Source organism: Crocodylus siamensis, chromosome 10, assembly GCF_052110815.1.
Source record: "Crocodylus siamensis isolate JL-2025a chromosome 10, ASM5211081v1, whole genome shotgun sequence".
Lineage (NCBI taxonomy): Eukaryota > Metazoa > Chordata > Crocodylia > Crocodylidae > Crocodylus > Crocodylus siamensis.
The window spans coordinates 22,026,221-22,043,670 of record NC_143404.1 but is presented as its reverse complement, the minus strand read 5'-3'; the positions used below and the strand labels follow the sequence as shown (position 1 = coordinate 22,043,670).

At 37.2% G+C, this 17,450-nt stretch overlaps 1 protein-coding gene across 3 annotated transcripts in view; it reads right to left on the bottom strand.

Moving 5' to 3' along the window:
- The window catches only part of GABRA1 (gamma-aminobutyric acid type A receptor subunit alpha1), a 60,585-nt gene that overhangs the window by 28,272 nt on the left and 14,863 nt on the right, over window positions 1-17,450 (bottom strand). For all 3 annotated transcript variants that reach the window (XM_090065179.1, XM_090065177.1, XM_090065178.1), the window contains 3 exons: window positions 13,125-13,192; window positions 7,783-8,003; window positions 1,592-1,674 (listed from right to left, as the gene is read on the bottom strand). In XM_090065179.1, coding sequence (XP_089921305.1) covers window positions 1,592-1,674; window positions 7,783-8,003; window positions 13,125-13,192 — 372 coding nt within the window. The remainder of the gene's footprint in view (window positions 1-1,591; window positions 1,675-7,782; window positions 8,004-13,124; window positions 13,193-17,450) is intronic.

Below are 17,450 nucleotides of genomic sequence, written 5' to 3'. Positions count from 1 at the left end.
TCAAGAGTAAAACTTCCATTGATTTCAGTGCAGGGTCAACCCCCAAGTCCTTATTTAGTGTATTTTAAAAGGAGTCTTATATGCACTGGCATTCAAAATAGGAAACAAAAAAACAGTTCTTGAGGGATAACTAATGCATCCAAGTGCCACTATAATGTGGGATTTTTTTTTTAATTTTATGAATTAAATGTATGTGTGTATGAAATGCGCACTTGTGCACATATGTGATATTTTATATATTTCTATATATTAACATTATCTGCTTTGCTTTCAAACCTTATTTTTAATAGCCATTAGGATTTCCTTTCCCAGCTGTTTGTGGTAGTTGTTCAAGTAAATGTGGAAAACCAAGAAATTTGTGAAGCAAGAACACCCTAACCCTGATTTACCTAACAAAATTGAAAGAGATTACTTCAGTTCACAATGTTTGTTTCTTGTCTATTCCCCGAACCATCACAATAATTATAATGCTGCAACATAACTGAAAAAAAGCTTGGCATTCAAGCAGATAATATTCCGGTCAGCTGCACTTTTCATTTTCAAAAGTGTTTTATATCCTGAATCCCAAAACTACACAAAATCTTATGCAAAAGATTGGCACCTCTTTAAAAACAAAAGATCAGCCCTTTCTCATAGTAAATATATGGCTATACAGAGCTAAGTAAATTATCCTGTTGTCTGATACCCAGTAAGGAAAAAAATGGGTGTTTTTGTTGACTGCTAAAATAGATCAAGTCACTAAGTATCTATTATCAGTGAAATGACCCATTTCTACTAGAAAAAGAAACAACCACTGAGGAAACCAAGTTGTACCCTATTACATTTGCATTCATTTTCCTTCTCTTTTCATGTTGGACCAGCCAAAGTTGATGACCTTGGTTCTTTTCTTCTTCCAAATGCCTTCTCACAAGGCATGCTTTTTCATTATTTCTAATTAAATTGTTAAGATACATATATTTATCTTTAAGTGACTGCTAGGTTTGCTAGTTGATTGTGTTATTTGAAATAAAGCCCTATTAAAATCAATGGCAAAACTCTTATCAGTGGGTTAGAATTTTACCCTCTGAGTTGGCTAAACTAAACTGAAAATACTTCAGCAGTGGTACTTCGGTTTGTTTTATAAGGTTGCCTACAGAAATGCCATAAAATCATAATTTAAAATTATATTTTGGTAATTCTACTTTGTCGGCAGACTTTTACAAAAGTCACATGGATAGTTGAGAACCATAGAAAACAATGGATTTGTATTTAGTTGTAAAATGTGCAAAGTTTGGAGAGGGAGTCATTTTCATTTGAATCAGTTCCTCTGACAAGGGTCTATGCTACTTGTCTCACTAGTTTTTTAATTAAAATCAATTACATTAAAGCTTAATGAAGGGTTCAGTAATACCATATTGTAACACAATTTTCTATATCTTTGGAATGTAGCCATTTCCCCCTTTCTGTAGGGTGTAGGCATGATGGTAATCCATTTAAATTGCAAAGGTGATAAAAACACAAGACTTAAGGCATTTAGTTTATTTGATCTGATGTGATATACTACTGTAGTGTGACCTTAACAAGGAAAAAGCTTAGTTAAAAATAAACTTACAGCTTCCAAATTTCAAGGGGCAGGCATGTGCATCCATAGGAAAGTCTTCTAAATGCATTGGACATTCTGCTCTCACTGTCAGCCTACACAGATGAATGCAAAAAAAAAAAGGTTTTATTCTAGTGTTACAGAGCAAGCATACAAAATCATGTAAAATATGTAAAGGCATCCATAATAAATAAACCATGCATTTTTCTGTATGATTGATAAGAGGCATCCAGATAAATGTCACATTCTCAAGCTTGAAGGAGGTTGTTTGCAATACAATATAATTTGCAAAATGGAATCTACTGTCATCAGTCTTGGTATAAATGTTTGCTCAATTCTAGATATTGCTTATTTAGCCAATACCGTCCATAATTTTTGTAATAATTTGGGGCCTATTTCTATATATTTCCCACAGAATTCTTGTTGTCTTATCAAAGAAGTGAGTACTAGGACAATAATGGACAAAACACTAAAACTTCTATGTAATTTCTTCTTTAATAACTATGTGTTATGGTGTCTAGCTATTGGCATCAACTGTTGGAAAACAGGTCACCTTTTCATATCAATGATGATATAAAATATGAATCTACCATACATCCAATATGGTTAATGAAGTGTGTTCTATTGATGTCAATGGGCATTGGATTAGATGTGGGTCCTCCTAAAGATATATTTCTGTTTAATAATGAACCTCATCAATGTGTTAAAGCAAATGCTGCATGGAAGATGGGAATCCAGGAAGAAAGAATTTGTAATTTAGGTTTAAAACTGATTTCCAAAGAAACAAAACTTTTGAAAAATATTGTATTTACCAATCCACAGTAAAGTTGAATGTCTGAAAATCTGATTGTTAAGATGCAAAGAACATAAAAGTTATGTTAACCAGCATCATACAAGCTGGCATGCTCAATTAACTGGCACGCCAGCTTGTAAAGTAAAGTGAAACCGGAAGTGCCCACTGTGGCACATCTGGTTTCTTCAAGTCCGAGCCCCCACAGACTGGGGGCAAAACACGCTGTGCAGGGCTGTGCGGGGCCTACCTTTCTGTCCCATGGGGCCCACAGGGGGGCAGCAATGCTGCGGAGGGGTGGAGGGATGCCCCACATGCGACAGGAGAAGCAGTGGCCTGGGCCGCTCAACTAACCAGCATATTTTGTTATCTGGCATCCCCCAGGAATAATAGATCCCCCAGGATAATAGAGCTTTTACTGTATTTACCTCTAATTCTTTAGATTCATTTCACCCCTTTAAAAGGCATATTTTCAGAATGTTCAGTACTGCTTCACTAAAAATATACGAGTGCTAATGTCAACCCAACTGAATATAAGACTCATGTATTACAGTCTAATCTGAGTGTAAGGATCTAAATAAATCCTCTTTACAGAAAGTTATAAAACCAAATAACGTTCCCAGCCACTAAAGAACCATCAGAGAAACAACACCAATACCACAAAACATTCCAACCTCACAATCAATGAAGCTGAAGCAACCAGTCAACCCTCAAAAATTATCAATATCTCCACGTACACACTTACCAAAGCTGAAAAATCTGTCCTCTCTAAAGGCCTTATTTTCTGTCTGGAAAAATACCCTAATAAAGATACTACAATGTGGAGAGCTAGAAGAATTTTTCCGATGCCTCCGTCTCAAGGAATATTTCCACAACCAAAATGAATCCACTTTCAACAACACTTCATCCTGTGACAACACAGAGGAAAAGATTAACACCAAAAAATCTGAAAAATTATCAGATTGGACACCTCACAATGCACAAAATTAAAACCTTGACCTCTATATTGACTGCTTCAAAAAAAGAATGTACAATGAAATAAAAACAAAAACCACTATAACAACCTCTCCTTCTCAGAGAGAAGGGCCATAGAATCTCTAAGAGCCAACCACCAAATAGTAATAAAACCATATAAAGGAAGAGCTATAGTTATCCTTAACTGAGAAGACTACATAAAAAGAGCCAACAGACAACTCTCTGACGCTACCTACTATGAAAACCTGGAGGAAGATTCAACTCCCCTTTTAACCTTAAAACTCAAAACTACCATCACATCATTTCCATCTGAACTACAAGAAAATCTATGCAACTTGATTCCCACACTATCCAATCCAGGGAATTTTTACATGCTCCCTAAAATCCACATACAAGGGAACCCAGGCAGACCTATAATATGCAACTATGGAACCCTAACTGAGGAAATATCAGGTTTCATTTAATCCATCCTAAAACCTCTTGACACCCAAAGACTGAGTTTTGTGCAAGACACAACAGACTTTCTACAAAAACTTAAAAACATAGACCACCTTTCCAGCAATACCCTCCTAGCCACCATGGATATTATGAGCTTATATATGAACATCCCACACCAGGATGGTATTCAAGCCTGTTTACATATCTACAAGAGCAAGTTTACAACTCAGAATATAGATCTAAAAATATTAGTGAACTTATGCACTTCATACTCACACACAAGAACTACAGTTTCAATAACCAGCACTTCCTCCAGACCATGGGCACAGCTATGGATGCCAGAACAGCCCCACAATATGCCAATCTTTGTATGGCCCACCAAAAAGAATTCCTCAAGAACTGCACCATCAAACCCATGCTATACCTAAGATACATAGATGATATCTTCATCTTTTGCACCAAAAAACCTGCAGTCTCTAATCAATTTCCATCACAAATTCAATTACCATCACCATCGCCCCCCACCCCACCCCACCCCATCAGAGTATCTCTTGTCTACTCTAGCACCAACATTCCCTTTTTAGATACTATGATCAATATCCAGAATGGTAAAATACAAACCACCATATACAGGGAACCAACATACATATTTACACAGAACCAGCACTCATCCTAAACACACCCAGAAAGCTTTAATATACAGCCAAGCCCTCCAATACCACCAAATTTGCACTGAGGAGAACACCCACAGTCATCACCTCACAAATCTCAAAAGGGCTTTCACCCAACAAGGACACTTTTCCAGAGAGTTCGATCATAGTTTTGAAAGAGCCACCCAGATACCACATGAAGAATTGTTGAAGTAGAAAAAGAAAATCCCCATGATTTGCACACCCTTGGTGATTACACACTATCCTTGCCTGGAATCTATATGGAAAATCCTCAAATAACTGCAATCCATACTAGAAGAAGACCCAATTTTCAAAGAGATCTTTCCAGAACAACCCATCCTAGCCTTTAAATGAGCACCAAACCTCATTAATTTCATCACCAGAAGCAAACTTCTATGGCCCAAAAGACACCAAATAGATCCAGACCATGCCAGAACAAAACATGTAAAACCTGTCAACATATCTCCACCACTCCCACAATAACTACACTCCACAATAGAACCATTACCATTCCTGGATCTTACACCTGCACCTCTAGAAATGCAATACATCTCATCCAGTGCACTAAATGCCCTGATGGAAAATATGTAGGAAAAACCAAACAACTACTGCATACCAGAATGAATACTCATAGAAAATCTATCAAAGACAAAAATACCTAGTTACCTGTGGGTACATACTTCTCACAAAATAGCCGCTCTCTCTCCAATCTCTCAGTTCTAATCCTCAAAGGGAATTTACAAAACACCTTTTGTAGATGAGCTTATGAACTTTATTTCATTAATCTACTGGATACAAAAAATCATGGACAAAGTATGGATATTGGATTTATAGCCTATTATAACCTGCCTGCCATCTCATAACCCTGGGTAATCTGTCTGCATTTCGCCAGCTATATTTTATCACCAGTTCTACATTCCTCCTTCCTCCCACCCTCAACTTGTCTCTCACCTATTGTTTTCCATTTGTACAGATCCTCACTGCTATGCATTTGCATTTTCACAGACCTGCATATTGGCTTGTATTCTACCCAGGAGAGGACACAAACATCAACAGACTCTCTTTATGCCTGAAGAAGGGTGTTTGTGCCCAAAAGTTTGCAAAAAACAATGTTTCAAACTATTTAGTTGGTCTAATAAAAGATATCACATCTATCCAAAGAACCTTGTCTATTTAAACCCAGGTAGTGCATTCCTTACTGTGGCAAATTCTACATAGTGTCATATGATTTTTTTTTTAATCTCTCAGTATATACACATTAGGAGAACTCCTTGCCTAATAAATGTCCTTGTGGCTAAGATTTCTCCTACACTATGTATAATTCTAAAGTAGTTTAGGGACTGAAATGTAATTAAAACTAAAATATTTGTTGTTGAATTAGTCTGATTAAGACTTCCAATTAAGTTTCTGAATGACAAAACAAATTTATTTAATCAGCCGGGGTACAAAGGTACTGGTTAGTAAGCCAGATACAATATAGGCAAAGACTGATGCAACAAGATGTGTATTGTCCCTGAAAAAGTCAAACGTCAAACATTAGCAAGAAAAGGATAATAAGGCTAGGGACAGAAATTACACATAAATTGGTATGAGTGATTAGAAACCACTTCAGATCTGTAACACAACAGATCTTCAGTGCACATAAACTGCTTTCAAAATGGCTATTGCTTATCTGTTCAATCTAGGCCATTTAGACTAATCTGTGAAGATTGAATCAATTCAGCCTCATACTTTTTGACTGTCTGTATTTAGCCTAATAGTTATATACCATGCAAAGAGATTTCTGCAGAAAATTCACTTGTAAAAGTGGAAACAAGTGGACAAACATTCAGTTTTGCTTCCAGAAATAAAGCTACATGCCTTCAGGGGCCCAGGCCAGAAGCTGGGGGGGTGCTAGAGCATGGCTCCCTGCTTGACTGGAGCAGACAGCTGAGACCAAGGCTAGCCCACCCACTCTGTGAAGGGGTTGGGATTTGGGTGTGAAGTGCAAAGCATCCAGGGATGCTGGGGGACTGTGAGTTAACTTGAATATATAGGGGATCCGGGACAGAAGTGCAATGAACTGATTTAACCTAAATCAGCTCAGTCTGATACTACATCCATCCAGGTTTATCTTATACTGATTTCAGACATTTTGAAAGCAGTTTATGCGGACTGAAAAGAAAAATAATAATGGTCAAAAAGACACATTTAAACAATGTACTGTCAAAATAATACATATATACATTATATCCCTCACAAACAAGCATCTGGAGAGACCAGGGAAATTGACCTACACATGCATAGTTGTCAGCCCAGGAGTTCCAAACCAGCTTAGAAAGACTTGAAAAATGTTTTGGGATACATTGATCTCATCAAACACGTTCAAGCGGCCTAGACATCTATTTGCTTTCAAAATATTTCTTGCCACTTGACCTCATTTTTGAGGGGGGGAAAAATTAACAGAAGCATTAAGAAAACTCTTTATGCTCAGAAAAGTATCACTCTATCTTGATTCTAAATCTAAAGATTTATACATTGATTTCTAGGGAGATAATATTTGTTAATGGGCAGCTGTTTAGAGATAAGCTACTATTCTTGTTCATAGATTTATGAAGTCTGTTGGTCCCCAAACTGTTGATCATATATTACAACAAATGTGGAAGGTTAGGTGGTTTGCTAGTTAATGATTAGCCCAATGTCACCAATATCTGAACTATTCATGAAATGGAGTAACACATTAATAATAAAGAGAGTATTTCCTCAGTGAACATTAATCTATTATTCATCATTTTCAAAATGCTTCAGCTAGCTTAGTTTTCCTTCTAAAAAGATTAATATCTCTTTTTAGACCTTAAATTCCTGGGCTTCCTATGAACCTGAAAAGCAAACAGTAGATTCTGTGCACTCAGAATCTATTTCCAACAATACTTAAAAAAATTAAAAGAAATATCTTTTTATGTTGTCCCTAACTTATTAAAATGTGAGTATTAAACTTTCCAGTTTCATTGTGTTCTTAGGTTTGGATCTTGAAAGCAATTCCAGTTTCTTCACTATGGAAAGCCAGAAGATATGGATGCCTAATTCCTTTAGGTGAGTTCTAAAATCAAAGCATTAAAGCACTGGCAGGGTGTGAAAGTGGGTATAGTATAGAAAAAGAAAAAAAAATCACTGCCAGCTCCGGAAAGTGTCGGTTTTTCTATACCATACTATGAAAATGATGACAGAAATAAAATTCAAATACAGTTGTTTTCAGAAAGGAACATATCTGTTTTCAGTTTTAAAAGCAACATTTTAATAAGCAATACTTTCAAATTAAATGGGAAAAAAAATTGCCTTCTTGCTCTCACCTCATTGTATACAGCAGTGTCCCATCTTCTGTAATACGTAATAGTTTGTTAGGCATTGTCATATTGTGAGCCACAGACTTCTTTCCATTGTGGAAAAAGGTATCAGGTGTCCAAATCTTGCTGGCCATTAAATTATTCAGCCGGAGAACTGTCATGGGTCCTTTAAATTTTAGTCTCTCATCTCTCCAGCTTTGACGAAAAAATACATCTATTGTATATTCCTAGATCAAGTCAGACAATGGGGAAACTCTCAAAACATGTTATGTTGCAATAAAAGTGTTTGACAGATACATGTTTATCATTTTTATAAGAGCAAAATTTTGAGAACACTATAGCATAATGTGTGAAATACATCTATGTGTGCATTAAATCTATTATTAAACTTGTTACTGATGGCAGGTCAACAAAGATTAGGAAAAGCATAGAAAATATTAATATCAAAAGAATCGTGGACACTAATGTTGGATATTAGTTTGCAATATGATACAGTAGCAAAGAAAGCAAGTGATATTTTTTAACGCAGTAAAAGAATTCATTTGATCAAATCACTGAGTTGTGTAAAATATGAGTCAAGTTAAGGTTTAGACCTACAACTATGGAAATCTAGACAATAGAAAGAAATAATGTGATTGGGTTTCTTATTATACCAATCCAATATTACTCTGAATTTGTGGCAATGTAAATGTGAGGAAAATTCATGCATGCCAATAAACATTTCTCACTTGGCAATGAAAGACTAATTTAGGATTAAATGGAGGAAATTAGAAAACACCTCCTGACAATAAGATAAATAAAAAAGGGAACAGTTTCACAAAGGAGTGGTTTTTAAATGGAATTAAATTAAATGGAATAAAATATAATAATAATCTGTGAGAAACAATTATGTACTGACCTGGATTTGAACTGTGACCAAAGATCTTTTCCATCTCTGACTGCTATGATGGTGGGAAGCTATTTAAAGTCTCTACAGTTTAAAATGAGACTGGACAATTTTTGTTCAGGCTCTGATACAACATTTCTCTAAGACTTGTTGGCTAAATCCCTGCCATCCCTGAAAATGCATGTCCATTGCATATATATGTACAAGCAAGGAATCTACATTCATCCTAGAGGGCTGTCAACAGAGAGGCATTCTAGAATGAATATTGGAAGAAATTTGGTTCCAGACCTCATTGTAACAGACTACCTTAAATCTTTCATTTGTTTTAACAAAGGGCAATACTACATGAGCCACAAAGCATTGTGAGCTGTTTAACAGTAAGTCTGCATTTAAAGCCTGCTTGGACAAGGAAAGTTACAATATGTCTTGCTTTTCTTGTTTTTATGGCTTGGAATTCATAAATAAATAATTAACTAATATATGTATTACCACACATAACATTATTACTTTATTCTACTCCAGCAAGCCATGCAGGTATATGCTCATTTTTAGCTACATCAGTATCTCTATGATTTTAATCACCCATATTAAACACAGGATGCCCTGTTTTGCCTCAGTGGGACTACTCACAATCTTTTAGCTCAGCCCAAGGCTTGTTGCTTTGCTGGAATAGGGCCAAGTGAAGGAACTGTGTGTGAAATCTTTCCTAGTGAGATTTTTCCATGGATTTCATTTGGTTAGATTTCACTCGCATTTTATGTATGTGGTACAACAAAGGAAAAAAGAGAGGAGTTAAAAAGCAGCAAGTGACAAGCAAATGTCTTCAAGAGCTGCATCACTTTAAAATGGTGATGGGGGCACTTGAACTAAAGCTCATTCAATTATCCTGCTGCCATTTTAAAGCATGGGGACACTGATGCAACAAGGCATGGGAGGCTGCTGGAGGACGGTAATTACTATGTCCCCAGCAGACACAATTAATCGGAGCATCCTCTGCACTCATATACAGGCACCAATATGGATTTGTCATGTTCTTTTAGTCCCACAATAAACTTCCTCCTACACAGAAGTAATTCTTTAAATGTGGAAGATGTACACATGACAGCTGTGCAGTGTATAGAAGTAAATCTCCACCCACATTCGCTATTTCAGAGAGGGAGGAGAGTAGGAAGGTGTTAAAGCCTTGAAGAAGAGACCAAGGAGATCACCAAGTCATGAGACACTTCTTTGTAGAGACTGTGAGTTTGGAGAAAAGCAAGTATTCAAGTAACTAGGGAATGGAAAAAGTGCTTATGAATCTGTCCAAGCACTGTGCCCCTCTCTACCTCATAAAGCTTCTTCTCAGAACATCTCTTGAAATTTAAGGATGGGTCATTTTGGCTGTGCTCACACCTCATTAGTCTTTGCTATCTCTTGTCACCCAAACAACTTTTCTACTCTAAGGCATTCTGGCAGTAAGGTAATTTTAAGATACAATCAACAAATATTCTCACCAGAATCCGTGTGTTTTCTATGTAATTAAATACTGCTTAATAGAGTAGGGTGACAAGGTCTCCAGAACTCCCTACTGTAACTCTACTTAAGAAACAATCATGAAAAGGATGCAATCACCCCCTTCTCAGCTAGGAGACCTCACAAACACATCAGTGGGCATGTCTACAGATGCAATTAATGTGCATGAATAAACTCTGGAACTTACTGTTCTGGAGTTTTTTTTATTCCTGGGTGTGATGTTTAAACATGTCTGGGAGCAAAAAACTCCAGAGCATATTGTTCTGGAGTTTGTGTGCAGCACATGGAGCCTGGTCAAAGCAGCTTGGCAGGGGACACTGCAGCGGTACTGGCTAAGGCACGAGGGCGGTTCAGCATGAGGGCTTCGGTGCCTGCCAGCCCCTCTGCGGCACATGGAGCCTGGCCAGAGCAGCCCAGCTGGCCCCATTGTCATCTACTTGGGCACTGCGGTGCACAAAATAACGCCGCTGCAAGGTAGTACTTGTGTTTAGCCAGACAACCCTGCAGCAGCATATATTAGTCTACTGTGACCTAATAGTGCTGCACATGTAAAGAGTAATGCTTTACTGTGGAGCTAATTAGTCAGCTCTGTAGTAAATATCTCATGTAGACGTGCCAACTGTGATTGAAATGGGAATAAAATGAATTTTCCTTCTGATCCTGGATAAAGGTCATATAAAATCTAAAGGTTTATAAGAACCATTGCTCTGCGTAAAAGGAATTTGCTGTATTTCCTCAAACCTAGTTATCCATTTCTTCAGACTATGAAAGTGGTCACTTTAATTACCTTGTGGGAGTACCCAAAGCTTGCATTTTGTAAGATGATGCACAAATATAGAAGAACAGGAAATCCCTGCCACATACAAGTATCTTACAAATATCAGAAATGAGGGTTACCCAAAAATAAAGTGTTCTCTGTTATGAAAAATGTCAAAAGTTAATAATTTTATTCTGATGTGAAACAAAAATGAATCTTGAAATTAAATTTTGCACAAAAGGTGTGTGTGTAAGAGAGTGAGAGAGATTCACCCTAGAATATGAAATCGCTTGGTAGAAATCACTAAAACTGTAGTAAATGCATGTTTGTATGTCTGCTCTGAAGCAAACAGAGCTTTGATCTTTGACTCCTTGCAATGAAACCTTCCCAGTGAAACTTCTGTCAGAAATCAATGTTTCAATGAAAAGTTTTGTTTCAATAAATTTGCATTTTACAAAGAAAAGACCATTCATTAAGAATTCCCAGCTAGCTGTAGAAGTTTGGGGCAAAAACAGACACCAAGGAAACAACCTTCAGGGTTTGAATTTGAAACTGGATTATGGTGGCTGGTCATATGAATTAGCCTATAAACAAGTGAAGCAAGTTAAAGTGACTTTCTTAAATAATCAAGGGCCATAAATGTCACACAACAGTAGTCTCTCCATCAAAGCAATTTATGTATAATTTCAAAAAACAAGTAAAGAGAGAATTTTCACAATTTGTTTACAGCCAACAGAGCAAAGATAACATTGCTTGATATATGTAGCATAATGTGATATTTCTCTTGGATCTACAGTATTCCAGCTACTACAATGAGCATTTTCAGAGAGGAGGTATAATCCTCTGCAGTGTTATATAGTTTTTGCCTTATTCTAGTGTGTAAGTACTCAGAACACTGTTCTAGCCATTCCTCTGGATTACTGCTAACAGAAAACATTTGCCCACCACAACAGGTAGTCACTTCGGCTATGCTGCTCAACATACTAATGCATCATTCTGGTTTAATATCACTGTAAAATACTATTAGTTATTGCTGTGGCATCAGTTGTGGATATATTCACCAAGAAATCATTAAACTGTGTCTTCCTGCAGAGTATTTGGGAAAAGTAGCCCATGAAAACAACTAATTTTTACAGAAATATTCTGTTATTCTATTCCATAATTCTGCTGTGTCCATTGAGAACCTTGGTTACCTGCTGTGTAAGTGCCAGCTATAAATTTGGAAACTGGTTCCACTTATACATCCTCTCATTTTGTTTTGCAAAGGAATATTAACTGCTTTCTTGTACCAGTTTCATTGCTTTCATATGCTTTCCTTTTTTCTCTTTCCTTTGCTTTTGATTAGCTAAGTGATTGATTTAAATAATGAAGGTAAAATAAAATAAGATAAAATAAAAGACTACTGGTAGTCAATTTCTTCAGTGCTCAGTTTTACACAGGATCCAGCATGATTTAACATCATTTTCCCAATTTGAATGTCCCTGCAAATAATGCCCACTTACAAATGAATCATACAATGGTTTTTTATATGCAAAAACTAACACAACTTGCCTACATCTCCCATCACTGTTAAGTTTCATATCTACAACTTTGTAACCACAGGTGCCTGAATCCTTTTTAATTATCTAGTAATTTGCCTGTTACATCCAAGCAATAAAAGAATGAAAAAACGTATCTCCCTTAATTTCTTGTCCCGCTGACCATATAATACCTAACAAATTCACTTCTAACTGATCAGCAGCATTTAATGTAACTACACAGGTTATCCTTTATGGAATTTACACTGTAGCCGTAAATGTTTATCACACTTTAAGACAATGATGTATTCCAACAATTGGATCCGTGATATGCCAAATAGAACTATGCTTTCATTCTGTGACAAGTACAGATCCATTCAAAAAATTAAGCAGCTAACAAATTCCATAATATATTATCATGCAAGTATAATGTCTGTTATAACATGTATTAAAGTCACTGAGGCTGTTAATTTAAGGGCACTTAAATACAGTCACAGCTGGCAGTAATGGTTAAATGCAAAACTTGACAGGATTCCAAAACCAAAAGGTCTAAAAAATATCAGATAATTGCAGATCAAGTTGTTTCAGATATTTTCCCTCCTCTTTCCAACTCCAAATTAGAAATAAAATAAAAATCAAAAGAACTATTGCTGTAAAAATATAAACTGTCACTTACCATATCGTGATCTGAAACAGGCCCAAAACTGGTGACGAAGATGTCAGTCTTCACTTCAGTTACACGCTCTGATGAAGCAGGAAATTAGGACAGTGAGTGTCTATCAACAGTCTTCATTAGATCTAGCCAACACAAATTCTCACCCAAATAGCAATTTTACTGGCTTTGATTAGCTATTCTAAAATTGGTCCACAATGTGGTCTTGATAATTTATCGCTTATAGATGTAATTTCACAGCTAATATTTTTAGAACTCATTTTAAATGCAGTGTCAAACTACAGTTTTTATATATCTGGATTTTTACTAAATGTATTCAGATCCATTTATAGACAGGTCAGAGTTCCACTGTTGTTTAAACCTTTCAATGAATTTTTAACTAATAATTTTATTTGTTTTTATAGGGAAAACATTGTTGAATATTTAACTTTGTACTCATAACTCCTACCTAATATTCCCCAAGAATTGCGATATATGTCTTTAGTAATTAAACCTTTTTTTTGTGTAAATGTATGTAATGTGTACTGATAGAGTACAGAAAGAGAAAATACACCATGATGTGTCCAGATAAAAAGATTTTCATCAACAGGCATTTGACATTGCTGCATTACTCATGAGTTTAATAGACAGGAGTGAGACATGAAACCATTCCAAATAAATATGAATTGAAACCTTGTATCGTAGTGTTGCCTGCATTTGACTCACATTTTTCAGAAATATTTCATGTTTTAAGGTTGTTTTTTAAATTATTAGCCATGCTGTTTGCATCAAGTCATCATACCTACTGTCAGAGGGCATGTGTAGACGAAACAGGGGACCTAAATTGAAGTGGTGGGTTTTAAAAAACACCACTTCAATTTAGGGCTGATAACCCCTGTGTTAATTACACACCCTGCTGACTTACCTGCCTCTCCAGCAGGGGGCTGCGGCAGGCAGAACAGTCCCTGCACTGCGGGGGGGCCGGTGCTTCCCTTTGCGGCAGTGGCTCCCCCCTCCCCCGGGCAGCAGCCGCCCACAGGAACCCAGCTTGTTTGGCCCTGGGGGGTACCACAGCCACGGAGGAAAGTACCCCACACACCTCACCCAAGAAGGCTCCGGGGGAGATCAGGCTTACTGCTTTTCTTGGGTAGAGCTCCTTTCCTGGGCTGCTGCCAGGCTGTCTGCAGGGCTTCCTGCAGAGCCATGGAGCTGCATGGAGCCTGGTGCTTCACTCTGTGGCTGCAGCAGCAACAAACTAAAACTCCTCAAAGTTTTAGTTTGCTGCACACTAAGTCTTTTAAAGCGTATTAGGCTGCTGAATTTCCTGCAGCAGTTGGAATTAATGCACAATACACCACTGAGGCATGCAAACACGGACGCAATTAAAATGGTGCAAAAGCATTTAGCCCACTTTAAAATGTCATGCACACACGCCTCTTGTTTCATCTACACACGGCCAGAGTAGAAAGGATTAATAACAAATTAGAAATCTCTTTAATTCTCATACAACAGTATGCGTGTGCTTGGATATATCTAGTTTTATGTGTGTATGTATATATATATATATGTATGTATATATATCTATAATATAGATGTCTGTATATATAATATATATATACATATAATACAGACATCTATATTATAGATATATAATCCTCAAGTTTACCTGCTTCTTGTCATTAATGTCCAAGACAATTAGGGAATGCATCCTTTTCAAACATGTAAAGACTATGAACAAGTTTTTTAACACTGGTTAGATTATTTGCAATTAATAATTAAGATTAGACTCCACTTAACTCATAACTTTCATTATATACCAGCATAGACATCTGTCCTTGCCTACATGGCTTCCTAGTCCCAATGCACATCTCCTGCTTCATTGCATTGTCTCTCCTCCTCAGCACTTACTCATGCAACACGCTCTGATAACTTTAGTACCCATTCCAAGGATCCTTCTAGCATTACTCAGGTAAGGCTCTAGCCAATAGGCTTTTAAAGTTGTCAGTAGTCTAAGTTTAAATATTGATTATGGTAGTCCTCACATTAGTGCATGTTGAGGAAAATTCCAAATTTGGCAGAAAAAATATATTTCAAAGACAGGATACAAATAAAACTATGGGTTTTATTAATCCATTGAGAGGTTTAAAATATTAAAAGTAATCCTAAAGAAAATAAGCTAATAGAGCTAATGCAGGGCTTTGAAATAAGTTTCCTCATCCACCTACCTTAATAAAATTGTGTATATGTATTCCTTCAAAGTTGTAAAATGCTAAAATGGAGAGGCTATTAAATTTAACAGAATCTTCTTCAAGCTCAAAATGATTTCGTGTATTGGACTATGAAGGACAACATCTAATAACACTCACAATTTATTTAAACTCTAAAATCATAGCAACGAACAAGGAGACTCATGGCTGAGTAACAAATACAGCAGCATTGACAAAACACAAAGTCTGCAAAGTTATGAAGAAAAAGCAGTAAATGTGCATTTTTGCATACATTATTGTGTTGATTTCATACATGATTGCATATTCTAAATGTATAAAATTATATTTTAAAATATGTACTGTTTTTTCTAGACGGTATTTATCAAAATATAAAATCATTTGTGATATACTCATTCATCACTATTGTAATGAACAACATTATTGCATTGTTTTAGCAAGTCAGTGTAGAATTTACTGGGCAACAAAGGCAAATCTCTAAAAAAAATTACACACCTGAAATATCAATGGACAATTCTTATTCATATGAAATATATTACAGCTGTAGCTGAATTTTCTCATAGTGCTTTTAAATTCTAAATGTTTTATCTTTAGGACTGAGTAACATGTAAATAGTATAGTGATTCTATTGACAAATGTATTTATATGGCAAACTTCCCTCATTAGGCATCCAGTGAAATGCAGTTCATAATGAGAATTTAACCTCTTACCTTTGAAAAAAGCATATGATCATTACAAGGGGTATTCAACCTAGGAAAATGTTCTCACTTCCAACTTCTAACTTATAAAAAAAAATCATGAGCTGTAGCTTGTGATCTCATCCAAAACAGCTCATAACAAAAGGAGTTGTAGAATTCACAGGATGCATAGAAATACCACTTAAAGTTATGGCAACAATAGCATTTTCTTGTTCCACTTTAATTTTGAGTGGCTCCTGCAGCACTTAACACCTAGATTTTCTGCACGTTTACACCTGTAAGTGGCTTAAAGCTCTCGTTAGACAGTTCAAAGTTGTGCCACTCCAGGGCACAATTATTGTCTGATCTGCATGACCCTGCTTCCATTCTGTGTAACTCAGCCACTTCCCAGAGCTGTACTGCTCAAGTTGAAGGTGTGACTGCAAGTTAGCAGTAAAATGACAAGCATTTGAGTGTTTCACAGTGTAATGTGTAACAAGGCCCTTAAGCACAGTATAAATGAGCAGCAGTGTAACTAGGGCAGGGGAAGCAGAGCACCAGCCCTGAGTGATGACTAGGAGGGGATGCAAGATTCCCACCCCCTGGGTGTCTTTACCATGACAGAGGGAGCCCTGTGGGCCCTGCCCACCCATAGAAGCAGCCCACACCTGGCAGTGCATTTGAGGGTGAGTGGAATGGTGCTCTTCCCACCCCTCCCCCCCAGCACCACTTTCTGTCCCCCACCCCACTTGGGGAGTTTTTCTCACAGCCTTGTGCCAGTAGCATATCTGGGGAGGGGAGCAAACAGGTTCCCATGTATGGCTCCCAGTGAGCCAGTGCCATGTGCCTGCTGCACTTGACTTTCTCATTCTGCTGCTGCTGCTGCCAAGGCTGTCTGCACGGGGAAGACAGTCGGCTACAGCAGCAGTAGCAGTTGCCGCTGCATTCACTGTGCAGATATCCTGATAAGACTTCCCTTCTTCTCATCTCACCCCTGCCCCCCTGCTCTGCAATAGTCAGCATGCCAACTCCCTCCTCCCACCCTGGCTGCTGAATGAGTTCACTATGCATCTGGAAATGAATATTAACATGCAAGTTGTTTATCAGACTGAAAGCTGAAACACAAACCACTCATGGTCCCCTATTCCACAGAGACCAATCCACTGCTCTTCAAAGATAACTCATCAACTTCACCAGGAGGTGGTCTCAAGACAGCAGAGTCTAGCTGCTATGCAGAAGCAAAACATTCAGCCCCAACAGACATTAGGCCAGAGCCTCAGCTGGAGCAAGATGGCATAGCCTGATTAAATTAATTGAGCCAACTAATTTTCACCACTTAGAAAAATGGCCCATAGATTATGCTGGCTGAATTAGCAGCGTAGCATGGAGTGGTATTCATACAATATGAATTTATTATCAGTATTCTGATAGACTTGTGGCCATAATAT